This window comes from Elgaria multicarinata, chromosome 3, assembly GCF_023053635.1.
Source record: "Elgaria multicarinata webbii isolate HBS135686 ecotype San Diego chromosome 3, rElgMul1.1.pri, whole genome shotgun sequence".
Classification (NCBI taxonomy): domain Eukaryota; kingdom Metazoa; phylum Chordata; class Lepidosauria; order Squamata; family Anguidae; genus Elgaria; species Elgaria multicarinata.
In genome coordinates this window covers 57,235,615-57,259,890 of record NC_086173.1, presented here as the reverse complement: position 1 = coordinate 57,259,890, position 24,276 = coordinate 57,235,615, and the positions used below count along the sequence as shown (strand labels likewise).

Here is a 24,276-nt window from a genome sequence, read left to right as displayed (position 1 = left end):
TATCATGTGCCTTCTTCAGACCACGCCCTGGGACATGCAAATTGTATCTTGAGATTGCTGTGATTGAGGGATCCGGGCCAAAGTGCAATTGGGAGCAAAGGGAAGACTGTCTCAGAATTTGGGGGGGGGGGGCAGGGGACTGTGGCCCTTAATTGTGTGTGGTTTTATCAACCAGGGCTGCCCCTTACTTTGGATTACTCTTACGCCCCTGACAGACAAAACCTGGAAGGTAGAGAAGTTCCCCATGAACCGTCACCATTTCCTCACTAGAATGCTACTGAGAATATGGAGCAAGTTTAGCAAAGAAAAGGCATAGGCAAAAATAAATATGTTTACTAAATCAAAATACATTGGATGTTAAGATTTTGGCAGAATGGAAGACCAAGTATGAGGAGAGCCAGTCAGAGCTGGAAGGGGCCTTAAAGGAATCTCGCTCCTTGGGTACTGAACTCTTCAAAATGAAGAATGCTTATGAGGAAACATTGGATCAGCTGGAAACAATCAAACGAGAAAACAAGAATTTACAGCGTAAGTGTCCTGCTTGCCTTCTTTTCACTTGTTGGTATTTTGACTCTAGCAAGTCTTGGGAATAAGCAAGGGTTGCCGACTTTTTTAGCAGTGGTGTGACAGGCAGATATTCCTAATCTCTGTACCTCCGTGTCATGAAAAACAGCACCAAATGAGTAACTACACAACTTGGTTTTATCTATGTGCAGGACTGTGGCCAAAATTCAGGATACAGCTAAGGCAGGAATGCAGGCTGTAAATCAAATCAATGTGCCTTCTAGCATTATGGACCTTAACATAATATTAAGTTTCACAATTCCCAGTTCTCTGCATGTTCTCCATCTCATGCTGTGAGAAGGCAAGGCTAACCTGATGCCACTAATGACTCTGTTTTCAGAATGACCATTTCTTTCAGAGATTTCTAGCAAGTATCAGCAATAAAGAGTTGGTTTAACTTCACACAATTTTTGCTCATGTGAGCAATTCCAGGCTTGTTAGGCAATATCATCTAATGGACACACATATACCATTAGGTAGAATGAAGCAGCTGCCTCATGCAACAGACTTTGGGTATCAAGAAAGGCCAGCAAATTGTTATTTATTTATTTATTTTGTTATTATTGTATTATTAGTACTGTCAGTGATGGGGAAATATGCTTGTGTGATTTTCTGTCACTTATGCCAAAATAACTTGCCTAGCTTTGCAGCATCTTGACTTGGATGGGTGGGGAGCACCATTTTCAGCTCTACTTTGGGCAGCAAAAAGTATCAGGCCAGCCCTGGATATTTATAATGTGTGAACCAGGTAATTGTCATGGGTAGAGCTGACCGAATTTTCTGTAATTGTGAAAAATTATTCCACGATCATGGGATGCTGCTTATGTCTGTGCTTGTATAGTCCACACATTCGGTTTGGTACATGTGGCATACACAAAAAAGATGTTTTGTGTACAGGACCACTGGGGAGAAAGCCATTATTTCTGAAGCTCATAGAAGAAGGCATCAATCAGCTTCTCTTATGCCTGTACATGTGCAGCAGCTCTTTCCATGTGTGCATGTGGTGCTAACTCTCGTAATTCTAGAAGTATTTCAATCTTCTGATATTCATTTTGTCAACCATTTGTGCATTTTTTAACCCTTCCTAGAGGAAATAGCTGATCTTACAGAACAAATTGCTCAAAATGGCAAATTTATCCATGAACTCGAGAAGGCCAAAAAGCAAGTAGAGGTGGAGAAATCTGACATGCAAATGGCTTTAGAGGAAGCAGAGGTAAGATGTCAAGAAACGGTAGGAAATGAAATACTAATGGCCATAAATTATGCTTTGCTTTGAGTCTTGGGTGGGTGGCAGCAGCGGAGATGCTCACTCATTGAAGCTAATTGTGACAAACCACACACAACCTAAGCTGAGCTTTGTCTTCTTAACCATTTGCTTGGCACATGGGCATGTGGCATAGTGGGTCCATCACCTGCACTAGAGCTAAGCAGCAATGTGGGTATGTGAATCTTTTATTTCACATGATGCCTGGTCTTTTGGGAAAATTCTCCAGTAACCTTCCATGATGGTGATAAAGCATTAACAGGTATTCATTTAAAAATGTTTTATTACATTGGGGTAAGATAAGTAAGAGGAAGCACCTCAAGAAATATCAGTTTCCTCAAACCAAATATCTGAATTTATTTGTTCTCCAATGTTCCTTCAATAGGCAGCTCTTGAACATGAGGAAGCGAAAATCCTTCGCATCCAGCTTGAGTTGACTCAAGTGAAATCTGAGATTGACAGAAAGATCGCCGAGAAAGAAGAAGAAATTGATCAGTTGAAGAGGAACCACCTAAGAACGGTAGAAACAATGCAAAGTGCTTTGGATGCAGAAATCCGGAGTAGGAATGAGGCTGTGCGGATTAAGAAGAAGATGGAGGGAGACCTCAATGAAATGGAAATCCAGCTGAGCCACGCCAACCGTATTGCAGCTGAGACACAGAAACACCTCAGGAATGTCCAAGGGCAGCTCAAAGTACATACTTCTCAATCAATCCATTATAAGGGTGATAAAAGTTATTGCAATCAATCCTACTAAGCACCTTTTCCTTTGTGTTTTTTAGGACACACAGCTACATTTGGATGATGCTGTCCGAGGCCAAGAAGATCTAAAAGAGCAGTTGGCCATGATTGAGCGCAGAGCTAATCTGATGCAGGCTGAGATTGAGGAGCTCCGGGCAGCTCTGGAACAGACAGAAAGAGGCAGGAAGATAGCTGAACAAGAGCTTCTGGATGCCACGGAGCGTGTGCAGCTTCTACACACACAGGTATGGACTATGGATTATAGTTCTCACTATAAAAACATGCTACTTGTTTTGCTGGATTAGATTAAAAGTCCACCTTGTGGCCAGCCGAAATGCTCCACGGAAGCTCACAAGCAGAGCATAACTACCCTGTTGTTTATCCCAACATCTGATAACCAGGGGTATATTGCCTCTGTTTGGGAGGAGTGACACCGTAATAATTACTAGGAGTTGCAGCAGAAAAGATGCAAAAGCTTATTCACTGTCCTTTCTTTAGAATACCAGCCTTATTAACACGAAGAAGAAGCTGGAAACTGACATTTCTCAACTTCAAAGTGAAGTGGAAGATTCCATTAAAGAAGCCAGAAATGCAGAGGAGAAGGCAAAGAAAGCAATCACAGATGTAAGAGCTTCATTTCTTTTCCCTTTTAGCAGTTGCCACAAAGCTATTTTGTAGCAGCGACAGCCTATGCTAATAGACTATTTTGAAGAAATTTACCCCCTTGCAGAAAGAGGCAGGAATTCATTTTGTGCCAAATTTGAATTCATAACTCTAACAGGGAGCCCAAGCTGGACCCCTAACTCCTTTTAAATATCTCCTTTTTGCTCCTTTTAAATTCAGCATACGTTACTCTTATTGCAAAGAAGTGAGGCAGACAACATGAAGACAATTTCTGTGACAACTCAGAAGAGAAATTAAAGGGTGGAGATATTTTAAAACAAATGCTATTAAATACAAAAATGGGCTTATGTTCATCTTAACAAGATAGCTTCTTTAAAGCCCTGGTTTTGTTACTGGCATATTGTTCCTATCATGTTGTCATTTGCAAACAGCTGGGTGCAACCTTCCCAACACTGAATTGCCACGTGGTACCTACTCATTTCCCCCCCTGCAATGCAAGTACAGAGTCTGTGTAAGGAAAAATAGAGGCAAAAACCCCACTCGGTAATATATCACAGAAATAATGGATTTTGCACAAGGTGCCCTTCAGTCATGGGTATGAGCGTATGGGAGCCATTTCCCCCCTGATGCAATCGCATTCATCTGGGGGCATGTGTGAATGATGCAACAATGTGGGCCTGCTGTTTCCATGCGAAAGACCCATGTAGTCAGTTCTTTTCACATGGCCGCATTCACACTATGAAATGTGGCATTCATACAGTACTGCAGGGATGGGGAACCCTCCAGGCCATTCCATCTGACCCATGAGGCCGTGGGCAAGGCCCCTCCTGGAAGCCCTACTCCCTCAGAAGGAAGAGGGCGTAGAAGAGCATGTGAACCTCAGTTAGCTTCACTCGTCTCTTACTTTATCTGATTAGGAAAGACATAGGACAGCCTTTCTCAACCTGGGGCGCTCCAGATGTGTTGGACTACAACTCCCAGAATGCCCCGGCTGGGGCATTCTGGGAGATGCAGTCCAACACATCTGGAGTGCCCCAGGTTGAGAACCACTGACATAGGAGGAGTGAAGCTAGCTTGGGACTCACCTCCCCCAGGTGCTAGCCAGGTCCCTTCGTCCACTGTTGGCTATCCTGTTGGGGACAATGAGCAGTGGGCAAAGACAATACCAGCGACTGGAAGAGTGGCTCTCCAACTCCAAGCCAAGTCCCCTTCTCCATGCAGAATGTGGGGCCTAAGTGGCAAGCTGATCTATGGAGCTGAACCATTTCCCTACACCAGCAATACTGTAAGAATCCACTTTATGTCATTATTATTGAAAATTCATAAATGATTCCATGCAATATTTCCTTACAAGTCAGCACCTTGTTTGATTGAGTGTTAATTAATTAGTTGGGAAGAGTTACTCGCCGAGTTGGTTACAGCAGGTTCTTTCTATTTCACAAGTCAACCTCTCAAACTCTGCTGAGCTCCTGTCCTTTATTCTGAGTGCACTATCTTTGATATCTGTTGATTTGAGCCTACTGTTAATGTTTCAAGGCGGCCATGATGGCAGAGGAGCTGAAGAAAGAGCAAGACACTAGTGCCCACCTGGAGAGAATGAAAAAGAATCTGGATCAGACAGTGAAAGATCTGCAGCTTCGCCTGGATGAGGCAGAACAACTTGCCCTGAAAGGGGGGAAGAAGCAGATCCAGAAAATGGAGGCCAGGGTAAACACTGGGGTTGGGGGCTGGTGGCACACATCAGAGTTCTCCTCCATTCATTGCCTCCTATATCAGATTTGCAGAGTCAAGTCATGTCTCACTTGACCTCCTAGATCCGAGAGCTTGAGTCTGAACTTGAGGGAGAGCAGAAGCGAGCTATAGAAGCCATCAAAGGTATTCGCAAGTATGAACGGCGAGTCAAAGAATTGACTTTCCAGGTAAGAGGAAAAGCAGGAAGGGTATTTTCCAGCCTTATATATATTATATATATATATATACAAACACTGTATATGCGCTAATATGCTGCCACTTTTCTAGAGTGAAGAGGACAGGAAGAACGTAATTAGGCTACAGGATTTGGTGGATAAACTTCAACTAAAGGTCAAATCCTACAAGAGACAAGCAGAGGAGGCTGTGAGTTATTTAAACACCTTTTTTGTCATTTGAAAAATATATATACAAAATCCCGATTTTGACATCATAACTTGCTTTTTTGGCCTGAGTATTTTTTTTTTAATGTGATTCCTTTTTGGCTACAGGATGAGCAGGCCAATGTTCACCTCTCCAAATTCAGGAAAACACAACATGAACTGGAAGAGGCTGAGGAAAGGGCTGATATTGCTGAGTCTCAGGTTAATAAGCTCCGAGCAAAGACCAGAGAAGTTTCTACCACAAAGGTAAGTGCTTCCTCATTTCAGAGGCCAAACAATTTGTCCCACCTGAAGGATGCAATTGCCATTACAAATCAGTTGTTGCAGCAATGAATGAAAAGCAATCTGAGTATTCTGGTGAGGAACCAGGGAGTATCCACCATTAGTGTTGCGCAGAACCGAAGAAACAACATGACACACTAAAAGTTCAGGTTCAAATCCTGTGTGGATACAGTATCAGTGAAATCAGTGGAATGAGGCAAGCTGAGAGAGTATGTTTCCAGGCTATAGGCAAGGGACTACATTCCACCTTACTGACTAAAGCAACCACAAGTGAGGATGGTGGAGCCTACTACTGCTGCACATTTGGAATGCTGATGGTTTATCTAGATGACCAAAATGAAGTGCTCCCCAACCATGTTTTAGCTTTCTGCAGGATAGGCTTTTTTTTTTGCAGATAACTCTAGTTCAAAGGCACAAGCATAATTCCCATTGAAGCCCCATTCACACAAACATGCGCAAATGAGGAAATAAGTTTATGCCTGTCCACTCTGCATACATGCACAGAGGCCTAACCACATTATCCTTATCTCTCACTTGGAGTGTAATGTTTGCACAGATGGAACTCTCTGTGTTGGCCCTGTTTAAATATTATGTCCACCATGTGGAGGTGAGATGGGTCTTAGAGGCAAGACAATGCACACCCAGGAGCAGGCAGGTGTGTTTCTCACACCCAAACCATGTGTAGAATCTGCACGCTTGGATGGTCAAGCTCAACTAGAGTTTCAAGACAGAGTCTGACGCCTGGCTCACTGTGTGTGTCTGCGCATGTATAAAAAAATTACATGACAACTGACGTCTCCACGCTTTCTCTTGACACTTTAGCTAGACTCACTGCTGAAGTAAAAGCAATGAATCTCAAAATTGGAAAAGCTCCAAATCAGCTTTGAGAACTTGGGAGAAGCTGCTTGTCATCCCCTAAAAAGTTTCAACTTGTTTGTGAGGTTCTCTCCTTTTGGGCCTTAGCTAGACCAGCGTTTATCCTGGGGCAAACCCCGGGATTGTCCCTGTGCGTCCACATGATGCACAGGGGATCCCAGGATCAGGGAGGGATCATCCTTCCCTGGCCCCAGGATAAAACCCTACACTTTGGGCCCGCTTTTTCTGCAATCTCGGGCTGAGCCCGAGACCGCAGAGCATGTGGCCCATTTCTACAGGTTTACCTGGCTCCGTGCAATTACTTGCGCGGAGCCGAGAGCCGCGCACGGGGCGCAGTGCTCCTCAGGAGTGCTGCGCCCATCAAGGGTAGGGTGGGGGGAGCGGGGTAATGACTTTATTTTTAAAAAAAGCCTTACCTTTGCGCACAAGCGTTCATGCGCTCCATCTTCTTTAAAAATAAAAATACATTTTGGGCGCGACGCCTCTCTTCCAGAGGTCACCATGTTAATCGCAACGCGAGATCACCTCTTCTCCATCTAGGATTATTCGGTAGGTCTAGCTAAGGCCTTATACTTTAAATGTTCAGATAATCATAGCTTAATACATTTGTCATTTGTCATTTCAGCTTAATAAGCTGAGATACAAATGAACCTTGTGGCCCCACATGAAGCTGCCTCTCTCCTCCCTTTCCATGAGCAAACAAACAAGGTTGGAAATCTCCAGTTAACTATAATTTCCTATTACATCTGAACCAGGAAGCTACGGCTAACAAACAACTCTAAACCATGGCTTCACCTCTTGGCTTGTTCCAAAGCCAGTTCAGATGTAGTGGGAAACTACAGGTAACTAAAGACTTCCTGGTTTGTTTGCTGGCTGGCAAGAGGGGATGAGAGAAGAGCTGAAGCTTGCTTATATTTCAGTTTATTAAATCAAGATATGGTCATTCATACACAGCAGTATTGGGTAGCATGGTTCTACCCAGGCCCTGTATTAAAAATAAGTGTTAAGGGGAGGGAAACAGCAGCATACCTATTTCCACATACTCTGAGGGAAGGCTTTTGTGGATTGGGTAGAGAAGCCTTTTTTTTTTTTAGGTCAGATTCTATATTTGATTTGTAATAATTTGCACAAAGATCGTGGCTCCTAATACTTGCATGGTGTTCTCCTAATACTTAACAGGAACCAAGTTTGTTTCTGTTTGTTTGTTTTTGGCAGGTCGTAATAGAAAGTGAAGAGTGAATCCACTACAAAACTGAAGCTGGGAATGTATGCAAAATGCATATATCCCCTTGATATTGTTTGAAGAATGTAGTAGTCCTGTAATCTTTCCTCAATCATCACAATAGAAAATAAATTGTGCTTTGCTTAATGACTTGGTGAGTTTTCTTCTTTGTGTTACAGCACAAGTGGCTGCAACACTAATCTCTTTCCAGGAGATATTTGAATGGATAAAGGAATAATGTTCATGTCAGAAAGTTTAGCTGACAGTATGGAACTTAAAAAATAAACATCTAAACACTGACAACAATGACCTCTAAATGTTTCCTTCAACAAAATGTTTACAAGGTATCTTATCAGATGTATTTTCTTGCTTTTAGCAATTTGGACGTCATTGTAGATTTATTTGGCCTCTTTAATGGCAAAGGTCTTTAAACCTAGAGGGGATGCAAAAGGGAAAGATATATTTAGGGTGCCACACTGAAAAGTAACCGTGAAAGGTAGCCAGCTCTCTCAGAAGTGCCTTCCCATCAGCTTGGAGCATGATTACCTTGAATGTATCATGATAATTCTATGAAGTGTGACGTCCCGTGGCTCAAGAAGGAAATTGCCAAATGTCAATGTGTTCACACACAAGGACAGAATGTCAACTAGTTTCAATATAATATGTGTATAGTTATTAAAAAGGAACAGCAAGGAGGGGGGCAAACACAAAATGCAGAATTATTCCAATGCTACATTTTCCAATGGGAGACTAGTTTCCAGATAGGGTATGCTATAAAATGTATTTGTCATCATGTTGAAGTTCAGAGGTTTGTGTTGAAATTCAAATGTTCAGGTACTCCTAAAGTCCCCTTTTCAAGAAAATAAAGGGGATGGAACACCTGAATGACTGACCACAGCTTTAGGCCATATAAGGCATCTTGTAGAACTTACCCAAGGGCAAGATGGATGGATGATATTCCGGAGGTGACAGACTTGACCTTGGGGGAGCTAGGGGTGGCAAAGGCCGACAGAAAGCTCTGGCGTGGGCTGGTCCATGAAGTCATGAAGAGTCGGAAATGACTGAACGAATAAACAACAACAGAACTTACCCACCTAATCTTAGAAAACCAGACCTTTGCTGTGGCAGAGGTCTATTGAGAAGAGAACTGCAAAATTATGAATACATCAGGGACTCTAAGCTTTCATTTTCATCCTTCTGTCAAAATCCCTTACAGCAGTTCATTACTTGGTGGTGCAGAAAAGCCACAAAGTACACAAAGAATCAGTTTGTGCTATCCCTATTGCAACCATAATGTATGGTGCTAAAATTGGCCTTCCCATAAAAAATAATCCCTGGGTAGCTTGCAAATACTCTCTACATTACTTAGGGCTTTTCTACATGAGGCTGTTATCTACTTTCGTTTTCGTCACAGAATTGAGATCAGCACAGCATGAAGAGCATTTCTTTTCCTGCTTTTTGGGCACATGACCTCTAGGTGGTACTGTGGTGCAGCAGAATAGCACAAATACACATGTGGAAAAGTGTTTTCTTTCACTTTCAAAAATAATACAGCATTTTCCCTGCTCTAAAAAAAACTTGTCAAAAGCACTCTTTAAAAACAGAAGTGAAACTGGAGGGTCTAAAGAACCTATAACTGTGAGTAGGAAATGACAAGCACCCAATAAATGCCTTGTGTAGAAAAACTCTCATTCCCATCTCAAAGTGAATCTCTGAATCCCACCCTGCACTAACACAAGGCTGCCTAGAACCTGTATGAAGGTTCACAACCTGACGGTCACTGTAATGTATGTTTCACCCAATTGGAACAATTAGTCAATTAGAAAAAATTTCTAATGTCGCAAATCCCTTCTAGTACACCTAACTCCACTGCTAATAAACTTGTTGAAGAAGACAAGACAGAGCACAATTTCCCTCTTCCTCTGTATGTGGCATTACATCCTTGCAACTTATTATTGGAGTCCTTGGCCAGCTCTATAGGAAAGGAAAGGAACCTCTCGTGCAAGCACTGAGTCATTACTGACTCTTGGAGGAACGCCAGCTTTCGCTGACGTTTTCTTGGCAGACTTTGTAGGGGGGTGGGTTGCCATTGCCTTCCCCAGTCGTGGTTACCTTTCCCCCAGCCAACTGGGTACTCATTTTACCGACCTTGGGAAGATGGAAGGCTGAGTCAACCTGAGCCGGCTGCCTGAAACCAGCTTCCGCTGGGATCGATCTCAGGCCGTGTAGAGAGTTTCAGCTGCAGAAACTGCTGCTTTACTGCTCTGCGCCACATGAGGCTCTACCTTGTGCCAAATAATTACAAATGTAGGATAAAAAGCAGGAAATATCACTATTAAATCGGTATATGGAATGTGTCTTGCGCCCCAAGAGTTATCAGACCACTTCAATACCGCTATAAAGCATTAATATAGATCTAGCCCTTGTCAGTTAGGGCTGAGGTATCAGAGTATGTGAAGAAAACAATGTTCTTAAGATGGGGCCTCAGTTCAGCTTGGATACCCAAAACAGAGTTATACTAAGAAAGAAGTGGGTGAGGGAGAGAGTGAAAGTTGACCCACTTGATAGGGTCCGGATGCCACCTCACTTAGCAAGGATATGTGCTTGTGCCAGAAGTCTAACTATAGGCAGTCTTACAAGATTCTTGTGGTGGTTATTCTATCCCCTAATAAACATACAAGGCATTCCACAGGGTCTAGATTGTCCGCACTTTCCTATTAAAAAAGACCATGATGTCATGATACTATTGACAGCTGTATGAGATTTTTAAACAGCAGAGACTATTCATATCCCAGTATATCAGGCAATGTGCCTTTACCAACTGAAATTAGGTTTCCTTCAGATTTCACAAGCTACTGTCCAAGTTTAAAGTATCATGTTGACCAGGCTAAAGTGGGATGCCTGAAGTATGGAGCGCCTGTAAATGGTTTATTTGCAATAAATATAGAAGAAGTACAGTCTGATGCAGATAGCTATTGTTGCCTCTCAGTTAAGGATAGATACCAAGTAATATGGGGGAGGAGGAAGGAAATCAAGAATACAGATTAAGACTAAGGTTGCCAGTATTTTTCTAGCAGGACTCCTACGCCATTAACAAGCCAAAATTCAGGAGATGAACTTTCCCCAGCATGCAGACAGAGTAATGGGGGGAAGCTTCATCTTACGAATTTCTACTTATTATGCAGCTGTAAAAAGCATGAAAGCTCTGCCAACCTCAACCCCAAAAGCTGGTAAGTAACTAGGAACATGTTGGTTGTAGTTCTCATACAAATGTCAAATACTCAGAACACACCTAAATGGATGGTGCCTTATAATTGGAGACAAAGCTGAGCTGATGAGAGGTGTGTTCTAGACAGTGGATAGATTGGGTGGACTATTGCCTTGATCCAATAGGGCTGTTCTTACATCAGGCTAAGGAATGCATTTGCTTAATTCTCAATATTTCTATGCCATTGTTGCTCCTGGCCTTTCAACTTTTTAATTTGAACTATAACTTGCACTAGTAAATGTCAGCAGATGGGGATGCTTCCAGACGGACGATCTAGCACTAACAATCAGAAGGCGTTGTGCCTCTATTTCATCTCTCACCCCCTTGATGGATTTTCCACAGTAAGAAAAAAGACAGAAGTAATGGGAAAACATGGGAGGGTTATGAGTAGAAAATCAGATCTTCTGGATCTTCCTAAAATTCCATGAATGGGGAAGGGGTGTGTGCAAATAAAAGCCTTGTCTGGAAGCACCCAGGGTATCCTTAACACTGGGCAATGATTGCAAGATCAGTTTCAAATCCCAGTAAAGTTGACATACATGCTCAGGCCAAGTTTGATTAAGACTCTTAAAAGACAGAAGACTAGGTAAGACAAGTGCTGAAGGAGTTGCGGTCTTTCATAATCTTGCAATTCTCCCTTCCTCTTTCCATACTGATCTTCTTTATGACGGAATGGCAATTTTAAAGAAAGCTCTGACTAAGGGCTAATCTATACCTGCAGCCATTTGGGGAGTGGGGAGGGACAATTATGGAGTTTTCCACTTCCGGGATCGTCCCTCAGGGGCCACACGACAGCAAGTTGTCCTGGAAATAAAGAGGGATGGTTCGGGGCAACATTTTTTTAAAAAAAGAGGAGACATTTGCACAATTGCGTGGGCACAATCCTGCGCAAAGGTGAGATTATTTTTTTTAAAAAAAACTCAACAAAGTCGGCACTGGAAGACACCGAGCGCCATGCCAAAGATGGCGAAAATGCTCTCTCCCTCACCCTCGATGCCCACGGACTCCCCCTGTACAGTTCCATGCCCATTTCCTGAGAACTGCTACTCATGGGGAAGAGGGACAACCCCAGGTGGGAGAGCCACACTGCCTGTGGACCTCAGGATGATCTCAAGAAAGCAGTCCCTCCTATCCCAGGAGAATTGAGCGCTCATCCCTGGTCCACCCCGGGATTGGCTGTGCATCATTTGCACAGGGACAACCTCATCACCACGGGATAAATGGCTGGTGTAGATCAAGCCTGAGGTTTGCTTCTCAATGGCCACACTTCCAACACCAAGCATTTTTGGCTCCTGCAGGATAATAAAGTTTTGTAGTTACCCTGGCATAATTATACAGTAGTGTAGATTGGCCATTCTGGCTTATCTTCAGCATAAGGAGGTTGTTGGTATCCTATCCTTATTGTAAACTGATTATAGGTTTGCACTGTTTATCTCCCATACATGGAGGGTTAGGACTGCAGAGCCAGTCCATCAGCTCTGATAAGAGACCACCGGCTCCATCAGGCTCCTCAACTGTCTCCATTCAAGCTGGTCATTTTCCATCTTAACTGGCACCTGAATTTGCTTTCCCTCCCCATCCCTTTTCCCTTTTGTGTTGTGTCTTTTAAATTGTTACTGTGTGAGCAAGGACTGTCTCACTAGTTATTAAATCGGGAGCCTCTTTTGTTATAGAATGGGCTAAAAATGTTTAAAAATAAAAACATAGTGCTGGGAGTTGAGCATATCAATTTCAAGGATTATTGCTAAAGATTCAGTGACCCCTTATATACAGATATTGGCCAGAATTAAGCCCTGGTTAACTTGAGTGTTTCGCTGCTTCATTGAGAAGTTAAATATGTCCCTGGCCTTTAAGAGCTTGGATTAATGTCCAGAGAGTACATAATTACTGGATGGAATTATTATTCTTATTTAAAACAACAATACCCTCAATACCTTTGCCCCTGTTCTTGATGAATCAGTGCATGCATGAGACAGTCCCTCCCTCCTGCTAGACTCATATCGTCTTTAAACCACCAAGTAAGCTTACAGTGGGTGCTTCCAGATGAGGCATTAATTGTGCAACTGCCCTACCTCATTCATGGAATTGGGGGGGGGGGGGAGTTTTCCAGACATCGTTGTCTTTCATTTGTAATCCTTCCATGTTTTCCCACTGTTTCATCTCTCCGTTTTCTTTCCAAACAAAATCCATTAAAGGGGGAAAGATAGAATAATTCCACAATGTCTTTTGATTGAGAGCCAGTGTGGTGTAGTGGCTAAGGTGTTGGACTGGGAATTGGGAGATCTGAGTTCTAGTCTCCACTCGGCCATGGAAACTCACTGGGTGACTTTGGGCCAGTCACAGGCCATGGCTAGACCAGGCCCATATCCCGGGAATGCCCCGGGATCATCCCTGTGCATCTAAATGACACATAGGGGATCCCGGGAGCAGGCAGAGATGACCCCTCCATTTGCCTGGGATAATCCTTAGGTCTAGCTAAGGCTACAGACTCTCAGCCCAACCTACCTCAGAGGGTTGTTGTTGTGAGGATAAAATGGAGAGGAGGAGGATTATGTACGCCACCTTGGGTTCCTTGGAGGAAAAAAGCTGGGATATAAATAAAATAAATAAATAAATAAATAGTGCTAGGAACCCTCTGTCTGGAAGCATCCAGTGACAAATTTTTATGACACTCGTTATAATTTTAATATCTCTATTGTTATGTTTTGTGATCATTACTGGCTGGTGGAAATGGGGTAATAAAGAAATAAATGTACATATTTAAGCCCACTTCCCCTACCAAAACCCCATATTGTGGACAGACCTATGGGCCATGAGGTCAAACTCTAGTGGGATGGATGAGAGGGAAGAACACCTGAAACGTGTGGTACCTGCAATTCACCAGCCCCCACATTTCCTGAAAGAATACAAGGGGAGCAACCTGTAGACAATGTAATAGAATAGGATAAAAACAAGGACTAAGATTTATATAATAGAGAAGAGGAAAGAGGGGAGGAAACAAGAGGAACAACTCAGGGAGGTGTACAAATTAAAGTGGTCTCTAAGCAACAGAATAGGAGTCGATAAAGTCCAATAATGGAGTTAGACAAAGGTGCGCATTCAGATTCTCTCAGACCTGTCTCTGGCTATATTTTTTGGGATACAGGTACAGGCTTCCTCAGACTGTCAAACACCTGGGTGGTTCCATCTCCACTGAATAAAGGTTGCTGTGTGAGAGTGGAAAGCAGAGACTGCTCTATCTTCTCTGGATGGTTCCTTCTCACTCTCTGTCCTCCCTCTAATTCTCCTCAGATGTCTCCCCAGAGGAAACCTTTCAGTCCCCCAAAGCAGCAGCTCCCAAGGGCAAAAAGGGCTATGATTCAGATACCCCAGGGGGCTACACTGCACAGGATCAGGAGTGTAAAAAATTACTTCCTGTGGAGAAGCTGCCATAATTAATTCCTCTGTTTTTGGATGGTGTGGATGGGTGGAGAAATTTGTGTAAAAGAGTATTCTTTTGAGGTAGGTGAATAAAGAAATTACATCCTTCCTGCAGGTGGTTTCTCTGGCTCAAAACAACATGCTGCCTACTGACTTTGCATAGAAATCAGCATCCCAGCAACAGTGAATCAATTTCCTAATTTAATGAAACCAGAAACCTACAATTAGTTATGCACATACTGCCCTCGTGTGGCTAAGCAACAGCTCACACTTGTCATACAACTGAAGTCTGGATCCAAGAACTTGAGGAGGGCAAGGTGACTGCTTATCATGGTTGACATAACTCTCCAAGATCGGACAATGTATGCACACAGTTATTTGCCACATGAGGATAAAGTCATCCATAGCCTCTAGCCGCAGAATGAGGTAAGCATTACTGCCCCCTATCGCCACACACCTGCTTCTCCTACTTTCTGAGATCACTTTCTTACAGTGATAATGCAAAGCAACGCACTACAAGATACCATCTCTCCATCTAATGAGAGATGCTACTATTTATTTATGAGACACCAATCTAGGAAAACCCCAGTCATCATCTGCAACACCTGACATGTCTGACAGCATCTAGGTCATATCCAGCTAATCAGTTTTCCCATTGTAGGACTTCCTTCCTAAAGGCCATGCTTGTTTCCTGACCTTTTTTTTTTTTTTTTACAGTAGTTGTATATTGTTATATTGCCTTTTAGCTGGAATACTCTCGAAGTAGTTCACATTTTTTTTAAAAAAATAGTATCTTCTCCTGTTGACCTTCAAAGCTTTTCAGTCTAGCTCCTGCCTATCTCTCCTCTCTCATCTCACACTATTGCCCCGCTCGTGCTCTCCGCTCCTCTGATGCCATGCTTCTCACCTGCCCAAGGACCTCTACTTCCCTTACTCGGCTTCATCCTTTTTCTTCTGCTGCCCCTTACGCCTGGAACGCTCTTCCAGAACACTTGAGAAGAACTACAAACTCAATCACAGCTTTTAAAACTCAGCTAAAAACTTTTCTGTTTCCTATAGCTTTTAAATATTGAGTTTGTTCTGACTCTATACTGTTTAGCTTCACCCTACCCAGTGCCTGTTTACACTTCCCTGTGCCTGTTTGCATTCTCTTTCCCTCCTTATTATTTACTACAACTTTATTAGATTGTAAGCCTATGCGGCAGGGTCTTGCTATTTACTGTGTAATCTGTACAGCACCATGTACATTGATGGTGCTATATAAATAAATAAATAAATAATAATATTAATAATAATAATAATAATAATAATAATAATAATAATAATATAACAATTAACATCTAGAAGCTGACAGCATCAAAACAAGAGCAGCAGAAGCCCAAACACAAAGTTTCAGCTTCCAAAAACTCAGTAGAATAGCCAGATTTTCGCCCATCTTGAGAAAGAGGCAAGAGAAATCCCCAATCTGACTTCTTGGGTTTTCTCTGCATAGTTCAGGATCCTTCCAAAACAGACTTTGCTCCTAATAGTGACAATACTTACAGCAGGATTTGATTAGCTCATCACAGTTCCAGTATGGTGGACATAAGAAGGAAGCTTCTTACTGAAACACCATAGATGCAACTGTTGAAAAACATCACCCTGACCTAGGTTGAAAAATAGCACCTTGAACTAGACCTGGAAACAAACCAGTAACTAATAGCATTGCTTCAAGATATGTGTTATATGTTCATAATGCCCTATAACAAATAGGCAGCTATGTTTTAAGCCAGTTAAAGCTTCTGGACCTTCTTCAAAGACAACTCATATAAATGACATTACAACTGAACGCTTGTTACTGGGCACTCACGGATTGCTCACATGACATTGTCTGCCTCTCGTGCGTCTTCCACCCCTTCTGGCCTTTGTTGCGCTGCAAAAATCCCCAGAAAAAGTCCGGTTGCTGCTCTCTCTTACCGGACTGAATGGGGCTAATTACTTCCTGTTTTCAGGAAGCGACATCGGGGCGACAACAGAGAAGTGATGGGAACTGCGTGTTTCAACCTAGATGTGATGGGGCTTTAGATGTTTATCTTCCAGCAGTAGGTGCAGTTTGTCAACCAGCAAAAGCTGGTAAAAAGCACTAAATCATCAGCCTTTACTTGGATTTGAAGAACAGCTGCTGGGAGTAAGCCAAACTGTAAACTGAATCTGTCATATCATGTGACCAGTACCATTAGGAGGAAATGAAACTTAGGGGGAATCCACACACAGTCTTCGGGGCGCCTGGAGTGCGGCTGCAGTGTGCTCCGAAATCGATGCTGTAGACAGTACCTTAACCGTTCCAAGAAGAGGCGGAGGCGGAGGAGGAGGAGGAGGAGGCGGCGGCGGCCCCGCGCGGGGACGGGGTGAAGAGTTGCTGGGCCCGGCAGCTCTGCCGGGAAATTGGCTGCGTCCTTGGCGCCGCCCACCTGCCTGCCGGCCTCTTGTTGCCGGCGAAAGAGCCACCCGGGCCCACCTGGGTCGGAGAGCTCGGCGGAAGAAGCCGCCTCCGTCTTCTTCCGCTGAGCTCTATGACCTGGGTGGCTCTTTCGCCGGCAACAGGAGGCCAGCTGGCAGGTGGGTGGCGCCAAGGACGCAGCTGATTCCCCGGCAGAGCCGCCGGGCCCGGCAACTCTTCACCCCGTCCCTGCGTGGGGCGATGCAGAGCCACCTCCTCCTCCTCCGCCTCTTCTTGGAATGGTTAAGGTACTGTCTACAGCATCGATTTCGGAGCGCACTGCAGCCGCGCTCCAAGCGCCCCAAAGACTGTGTGTGGATTCCCCCTTACTTCCCGTCTTCTTCAGCAACCTGGTAAACCAGGCCAAAAATTTAGGCCCCAGTGTCTGTGTCAATAGGCAGAACTAAGTGAGGCAGACAGGAAGTCAGAAGGAAGAGGTAGTCCGGGAGAATTAGACTTTGATTGAAGGAATACTCGCCAAATCAGGAAGTGACACAGTACTCTCAGGAGTCTGTCAGGCCTGGAGAGAAGCTATTGTTTGAAGCAATAAAGGTTTTCGTTTTTATACAATGCTGCGTTCCTCATTTGCTATAAACCAGTGGCTGCTCTGTGCCTACATTTTTCCACCTCTGAATAGCAGCATATTAAGACATTACCTGCACATCAGATTTACCCAGGCAGTTAAAATGCATAGTTTCCCCAGAACACATAAACAAATAAGCCTGTTACCTCTGGATTTAAGTTACAAATTAGAAAGGAAAGATAGCTAATTCAAAGGAGATGAGAACACCTCGGACAGGCAAGCCTGAAAACATTTGTGCACATGATAAATAAATATCAAACTAGCTGATATACACTATCTTCTCCCTGAATTTGAAAATGCACCCCCTCCATCTTTGTGGGGAGATGGTGGTGCTGCAGGATGGAAAAGTGGGCAAGTGCTCCTCTGAAAAATTACCGGCCTTCTTATTATCCTCTCCACCATCACAAACCAGCATTTTCCTAAGAAGCTAGAGTTTGATCTCTTAGATCCTACTAGGCTTGTCACCTTATTTTAACTGACCGTGCCATAAGCAGTAAAACTACATGGAAAAATAAAGCAGCTGAAACATTGGGTAAGATCAGATAATACTTTCCCCCCAAGATTAGCCCATCTTGTGGGAGGGCTTACAAGTCCCCTCCCTGCACAATTGGCACAGAGATCCCACTCTGCTAGTTTGGGCCATCCAGGTGTGGATGACATGTCAAAACATAGTTTACATATTTAAACTCCTATGCACATAGGCCAAAATCATACTGTTGATTATTGGAAGTTTTAGATCTAGCCGTTTCTGAACCACAATCTCCATAGTAGGAAATACTTCACCTGCTCAATTTCTACACATCAAACATTTCCTGGTTTGTATGTAACATGATATCATTGGTTAATTAACTCACAATTTTCTAGGCACACGTGCAAGTGAATGAGTGTGCTGCCTCTGGTGTGCTCTCAGTACACAACCTACAATTGCCCCATTTGTAGGTTGCAAGTATTGATGTCCAAACCTGGACACTCTGGGTTGTTTAGGGGTTAAACAACCCAGGGCATGTCTAGTCCAGGGGAGGGAGGGGGGATGATCTTGTGATATTCTGCTCGCGAGATCCTCTCCTTTGGGCAGACGCATGCGCAACATCCCAGGGGGGACGAGGGATGTTGTGCCCATCATATATATATATTTAACAGATGATGAGCGCACATGTGCTCCAAGGCAAATGTAAGGCGTTTAAAAAACAAAAAACACCCGCTTCCGCTCCCACCCCTGATGGGCACGGAGTGCCTGAAGAGCTCCATGGCCGGTTCCCACCTACTTGCGTTTACTCATGAGGTACCGGGACAGCCCCCACACCTCCCATGGTCTCGGAATGATCCCAAGACTGTGGGAAAAATCAGGCTATAAGTCATCCCAGTTATCCCGAGGAAATGGAGGGATCATCCCTCCCTGCCCCTGGGATCCCCTGTGCGTCATGTGGACAATCCCCGGCGCCCCAGAGGTAACCTGCAGTTTGTTCCTGGGTTAATTCTGGGTCATATATATATTGTGAACCAAGTCATAGATATTAAAGGAGCAAGAGAAAGGCTTTAAAAAACAGCTGCCTGAATAAGTTGGCAACCATATTGCCTTGCATTTGTGGCTCAAATATTATTTTTAGTGTCACCACCAGGGAGTTGTTGGTTGTCCTTCAGGGTATGCATCCATGAATTCTAGCTGAGCAGCCATATACTCTCATCATTTGAATGGAGAAAAATGACACCAATATGGCTTTCCTACAATACTATGTATTGTGTTTCCATAACCACAAGCACACTAGCTTTTAGGAAGAAAGTAATACAAGAGACTTTACTGAGTAGACTTATTATGGTCTCAACAGCTCTTTAACATTGGAATATGATTTTACTTTAAAATAAAAAGCAATTCTAAATCATGTCTAAATCAATTTGGGACCTTTTTGGAGGCTTTCCCCATAGCTCTCAAAACAAACAAGCAAATAAATTCTGTATTGGGAGATTAAGCTTAGAATCACGAGGCAGGGAGGGGTGGGGCAGGCTGACATCAATTTCTATATAAGCAAAGAAAAACCAGTTTTCATAATTTTGTTAAACATAAGTCTAACTTCTTAATGCTAGTTATGTCCACGAAAAAACAGAGCAAACAAAAGAAAACTCCACACAATACTCAGCACACACATACCGTCATGTTCATAGTCTGCGCAAAAACTGGGATTTTCCTCTTTCTTACCACTAGAGGGATGCAGAGTCCCATGAGACATTTGCCTGCCAATGTCATTTTCTGGAATTCGGCGCAGACCATTGAACGTGTGCCCTGGAGTCTTGTTCTTTCAATGTAAACAACAAAGCACCCTTGACGATGAGATGTGACGCAAATGTGTGCCAAACTTTATGCTGGTAGCAACACACAAACCTTTTTCTGCACAAATGTTCACATTGCAGAATTCTAAATCAGAAGGTTGGTATTTCCAAACCAAAGTGTTTTAAGCTCATAAGTAAGGTTAATTTCAAATGTCACTCATTAAAGGATTCACGTGCCCAACCCAACACATGGAGAGTACCTTCAGTTTGTCAGCCTTTCCTCAGCAAATAGATACATGATATTTAGCTTTTTCTGGCAACTGTAAACATTTAGCACAAGGCATGTGAAGCAGTCTTTGAAAAAAGTCCACAAAAGTTACTAGCCTGTAGTAGCCCACTAAGGAGCTACTGCCCTGAGTTGTTATTCTTGTATCCTGTAAGTCCCCTCCTTTCTGGCCAGCGTGGAAATGGAGGGTACTAGCATCTTAGCTGGCTAGTAGATTCTTTCTACTAAGGGCTCCATCACACCAGCGTTTTATTGCACTCTCATCATGCCTGATTTGCTATTTTGCAGCACGGTACTCACATGATGTCGTGTCTGTCGTGCAATCACCCCTCCTCTTCCCCTCCATTTTTTTGTGTTTTCGTAGAGCGGGAAAGTCCAGTTTATTTCCTCCACATGGGATTAAAGCGCTCTTCTACCCCTGTGTATTGCTGTTCCCACGCCATGTTCTTTGTTGGGGGCTTGTGCTTTGAGGGGAAGTCTTGCTGATGAAAGAGGAGGGTGTGGCAGTTCTCCTGCTTCAGCATGCCAGCTTGTGCTGAGTCGGTCGAACGGACTTTCGTTGCTCCAACCCTATTTCATTGCCTGCAGAGATGGCACCCAGCCGATGAAACATTGTAAAATTAGACAATAGGGGTGTGCAGAGTGGGTCTACTCTGCCACAAAATTAGTCAATGGGAATTAATCAAAATGCTTACAGTTCGCTCATTTTAAAGCTAAAGTGATTAAACTTGGCACCATGGTAGCTGTTATGTATTAATTTAATCATGCCAAGTTGGAAGCAGATCTATTCATCCCTGGATATTTAGGATTTTTTTTTAAGTTTGAGGTTTTAAAATGTTTTTTCAAAAAACCTGCTGTCATTTTTAAAGATAAGGAGATGAAACTTAACACGATGATAGCTCTTAAGTAGGGCTTTAGGCATACCAAGTTTGAGCAAGATCCCTTCATCAGTTGATTTTTAAACGAATTTTTAAAAATAATTCCTACAGTTATTCTGAGGCTGTTTCTACACCAGCCTGAAAATCCGGGCTGGTCGTGGCTGAGTCCCTGTGTGTTCAAATGATGCACAGGGACTCCCAGGAGGAAGGAGGGACTAGAACGGGTTTTCCCAGGGATAAGTACTCCCTGGGAAAACCTGATTTTTTCTGCAGTCTCGGGATTGTCCTGAGACCATGGGAGGTGTGGCCATCTGTCCCAGCTTCTCCCCTCCTCCCCGTGAGTAGAGGGGACCAGTAGAAGGAAGGAACCGGGCCAGGAGGAATCAGGGGTGGGATGGGGAATGGGGTCAGGGCTTTTCTTAAAAAAACACCTTATGTTTAGTTGAAGCGCACGTGCACTCATCTCCTTTAAAAACAATATGGTGGGCGCAACACCCTCCTTTCTCCCAGGATGTCGCACCTGCATGTGGACTAAGGAGAGGATTTCACGATCAGGATATTGTGAGATCCTCCCCCCTCCCTCTATGGTGTGGAAAGGGCCTGAGATTAAATGGAGCACAGGAAGAACCATGTACCTTGCCCTGAGGAGGAGGGGTTGAATACAAAAGTAATAAACAAATCCCTAAAATGGGGGGGGGGGAGGAATGGCCCCCACCCGCAGTTTGCTGCTAAGCACATGTAAAAAAATCTTCTTTATCAAAGGGAAATGGTTTAATTAACTAAGCAGCAATGACACCCATAAAATTGTAGGTAACATGCATTGACCTAAAGAGATCCTATCAATACTGAATCATGTTACAACAGCCATCTGAGATAGGTATATGATCTTGAGAGCAACTCTGAGAATTTTAATCTCTTTAGTTCCTCGGCATGCAATTCTGTTTGAAGAATTTATTTCTGATTATTTGAAACTGGCGGAGGGCAGGGAGGGGGGAAGGGAATAGTGTTTCCTTCATATTGTAAAGAATCTTTCAACATGAAAGCCACTCTGGTTGAATAGCTGGTAGTCTCAGATTGCTGCACCTTTGGGTAGAAGAGCTTGCAATTGGATTATCGGGGTCAAGTGGAACTTTAATGAGGGCAGGATGGAAAATAAATTTCATTGCCATACATGGAGGATCGGAGCCACTTGGCATTGACACCCTATTTCTGTACTCAGCTTGTCCGCCAGCTGGTAAGTGCTGATGCAAACGTAACTGATCTCAGGAAAAACATGGGTCCCTAATGTCCATAAAGGAACATTACTGGGTGAAGTCTTAAAAATAGATGTAGTTAATCTGATGCACCCAAAGCTGTCCTGGGAGCAGCTCAACACTTATAACAGTATCGAAAGAAAAGGGTGATGTGACTTTTAATCTTCCATGCAAGAACTGCTCCCATTACAATTACCTTATGAAGCAATAAGTCAATCCTCCGTAAAACTGAGCAACAAGTTGCTTCTCAGCCTGACCAATAATAAACCCTATATCCAGTAGAAACAAGTTACATGGGATGATTCTCTGACCCAGTTCGCACGTAATGAGAAACCACTGTGGGTGAATTTCTCCATGGGCTTCTCATCATGGCGGCAGCTGCCATTTTGAATATTTGCACCTTGGCAGGCCTTGCCATAGCTTATCATTATGTGCAGACCCAGGGAGGGTGGGTTGTTGGGGTGGCTAACAAGCTATGGGTGTCTTGTCAACCACCCCGCACAACCCACCCTTGCTGGGTTTTCACATAACAGCAAGCTACTGCGCATTCCCACCATGGCTTGAATATTTATTTATTATTATTATTATTATTATTATTATTATTATTATTATTTATTTATATAGCACCATCAATGTACATGGTGCTGTACAGAGTAAAACAGTAAATAGCAAGACCCTGCCGCATAGGCTTACAATCTAATAAAATCATAGTAAAACAATAAGGAGGGGAAGTGAATGCAAACAGGTACAGGGTAGGGTAAGCAGGCACAGGGTAGGGAAAAACTAACAGTAGAAAGTAACCGTAGAAGTCTGCACAACATCAAGTTTTAAAAGCTTTAGGAAAAAGAAAAGTTTTTAGTTGAGCTTTAAAAGCTGCGGTTGAACTTGTAGTTCTCAAATGTTCTGGAAGAGCGTTCCAGGCGTAAGGGGCAGCAGACGAAAATGGACGAAGCTGAGCAAGGGAAGTAGAGGCCCTTGGGCAGGCGAGAAACATGGCATCAGAGGAGCGAAGAGCACGAGCAGGGCAATAGTGTGAGATGAGAGAGGAGAGATAGGAAGGAGCTAGACCGTGAAAAGCTTTGAAGGTTAACAGGAGAAGTTTATATTGGATTCTGAAGTGAATTGGAAGCCAATGAAGAGTAGTGGTCTCCCCAACAACAACAAAAGATTCATATGTGTTTGCCTCTCATTATGTGAAACTTGTCTATTAGTGGTCTAAAACCCTATGTCAGGAATTTCTCTATCATGTCCATCCTGGAAGGAATCCATGATTTTCAGGGACTGTTCCCTTAAAAAAAAATGCAATGCGCAATACACAGTGTTTCCTTGTAGCTTCTCACTATGAGATGAAAACATAATTTGTACAAATCACTGCAATACCAGTAATATAATTACTAAACCACTGTTACAAGGGCAGAATCTACACTACTACTTTAAAACGGTTTATAACAGCAGTGACAACTGTTGGGGCCCAGGACACACTGCATACATAGTTTTCAAACTGTTTTCAAAGTGTCATATCCTGCTTGGTGTAGCTCTGGCCTTGCTTTCTGATTTAATATTATATATAAAACATGAGCAGTATAAATCAGGATTGTAGAAACAGAGCACATATATATTACTGAGTGTTCTAGAGCCAGCAACAAGCTATCCCACAAAACAAGAAGAATCTTAGGGGAGACATTTGTCTTTGCTACCATGTCAATTTCTGTGAGAGCTGACAGAAAGCAGATAGGGAAGAGCACCTAGAATAATGTGAAGCCACATTATTATATTTTTCAAGTACATTATGAACATCAGAAGTATTTTCAATTTAACTTCACATGGTTAAATCTAAAGAAAGGAACATTCAATGAGAGGAAAGTCCCTCTGCCTGATTTTTGGGGATGCTCCTTTCCCCCACACCACAGCTCACCCATTCAGCAGAGCACTCTGACTCTGCTGGTTCACTTCATCACCACAGCCTACTATGACTTATTTAAGCCATGGTGGGTTTCAATTAGGGGTGTGCACGGACCCCCCACTCCGCTTCACTTTCAGATCCGCCATTTTCAGATCGGGCCGCTCCGCCCCGCCCCCACTCCGCCTGTGCCCACTCCGCTCCGCTCGGAGCTCCGGATCTGGATCGGAGCTCCGTTC

At 43.4% G+C, this 24,276-nt stretch overlaps 1 protein-coding gene across 2 annotated transcripts in view; it reads left to right on the top strand.

The window, feature by feature from the left end:
- The window catches only part of LOC134394714 (myosin-1B), a 111,316-nt gene that overhangs the window by 25,069 nt on the left and 61,971 nt on the right, over positions 1 to 24,276 (top strand). The window contains exons 32-41 of one of the 2 annotated variants that reach the window (XM_063120387.1): positions 363 to 528; positions 1,653 to 1,777; positions 2,214 to 2,522; positions 2,611 to 2,814; positions 3,068 to 3,193; positions 4,730 to 4,900; positions 5,008 to 5,112; positions 5,213 to 5,308; positions 5,434 to 5,571; positions 7,699 to 7,852. The exons of the other annotated variant lie outside the window; for it this stretch is intronic. Coding sequence (XP_062976457.1) covers positions 363 to 528; positions 1,653 to 1,777; positions 2,214 to 2,522; positions 2,611 to 2,814; positions 3,068 to 3,193; positions 4,730 to 4,900; positions 5,008 to 5,112; positions 5,213 to 5,308; positions 5,434 to 5,571; positions 7,699 to 7,722 — 1,464 coding nt within the window. The 3' untranslated portion in view covers positions 7,723 to 7,852. Of the gene's footprint in view, positions 1 to 362; positions 529 to 1,652; positions 1,778 to 2,213; positions 2,523 to 2,610; positions 2,815 to 3,067; positions 3,194 to 4,729; positions 4,901 to 5,007; positions 5,113 to 5,212; positions 5,309 to 5,433; positions 5,572 to 7,698; positions 7,853 to 24,276 lie in introns of those variants that run through there. 2 annotated transcript variants of the gene reach the window in all.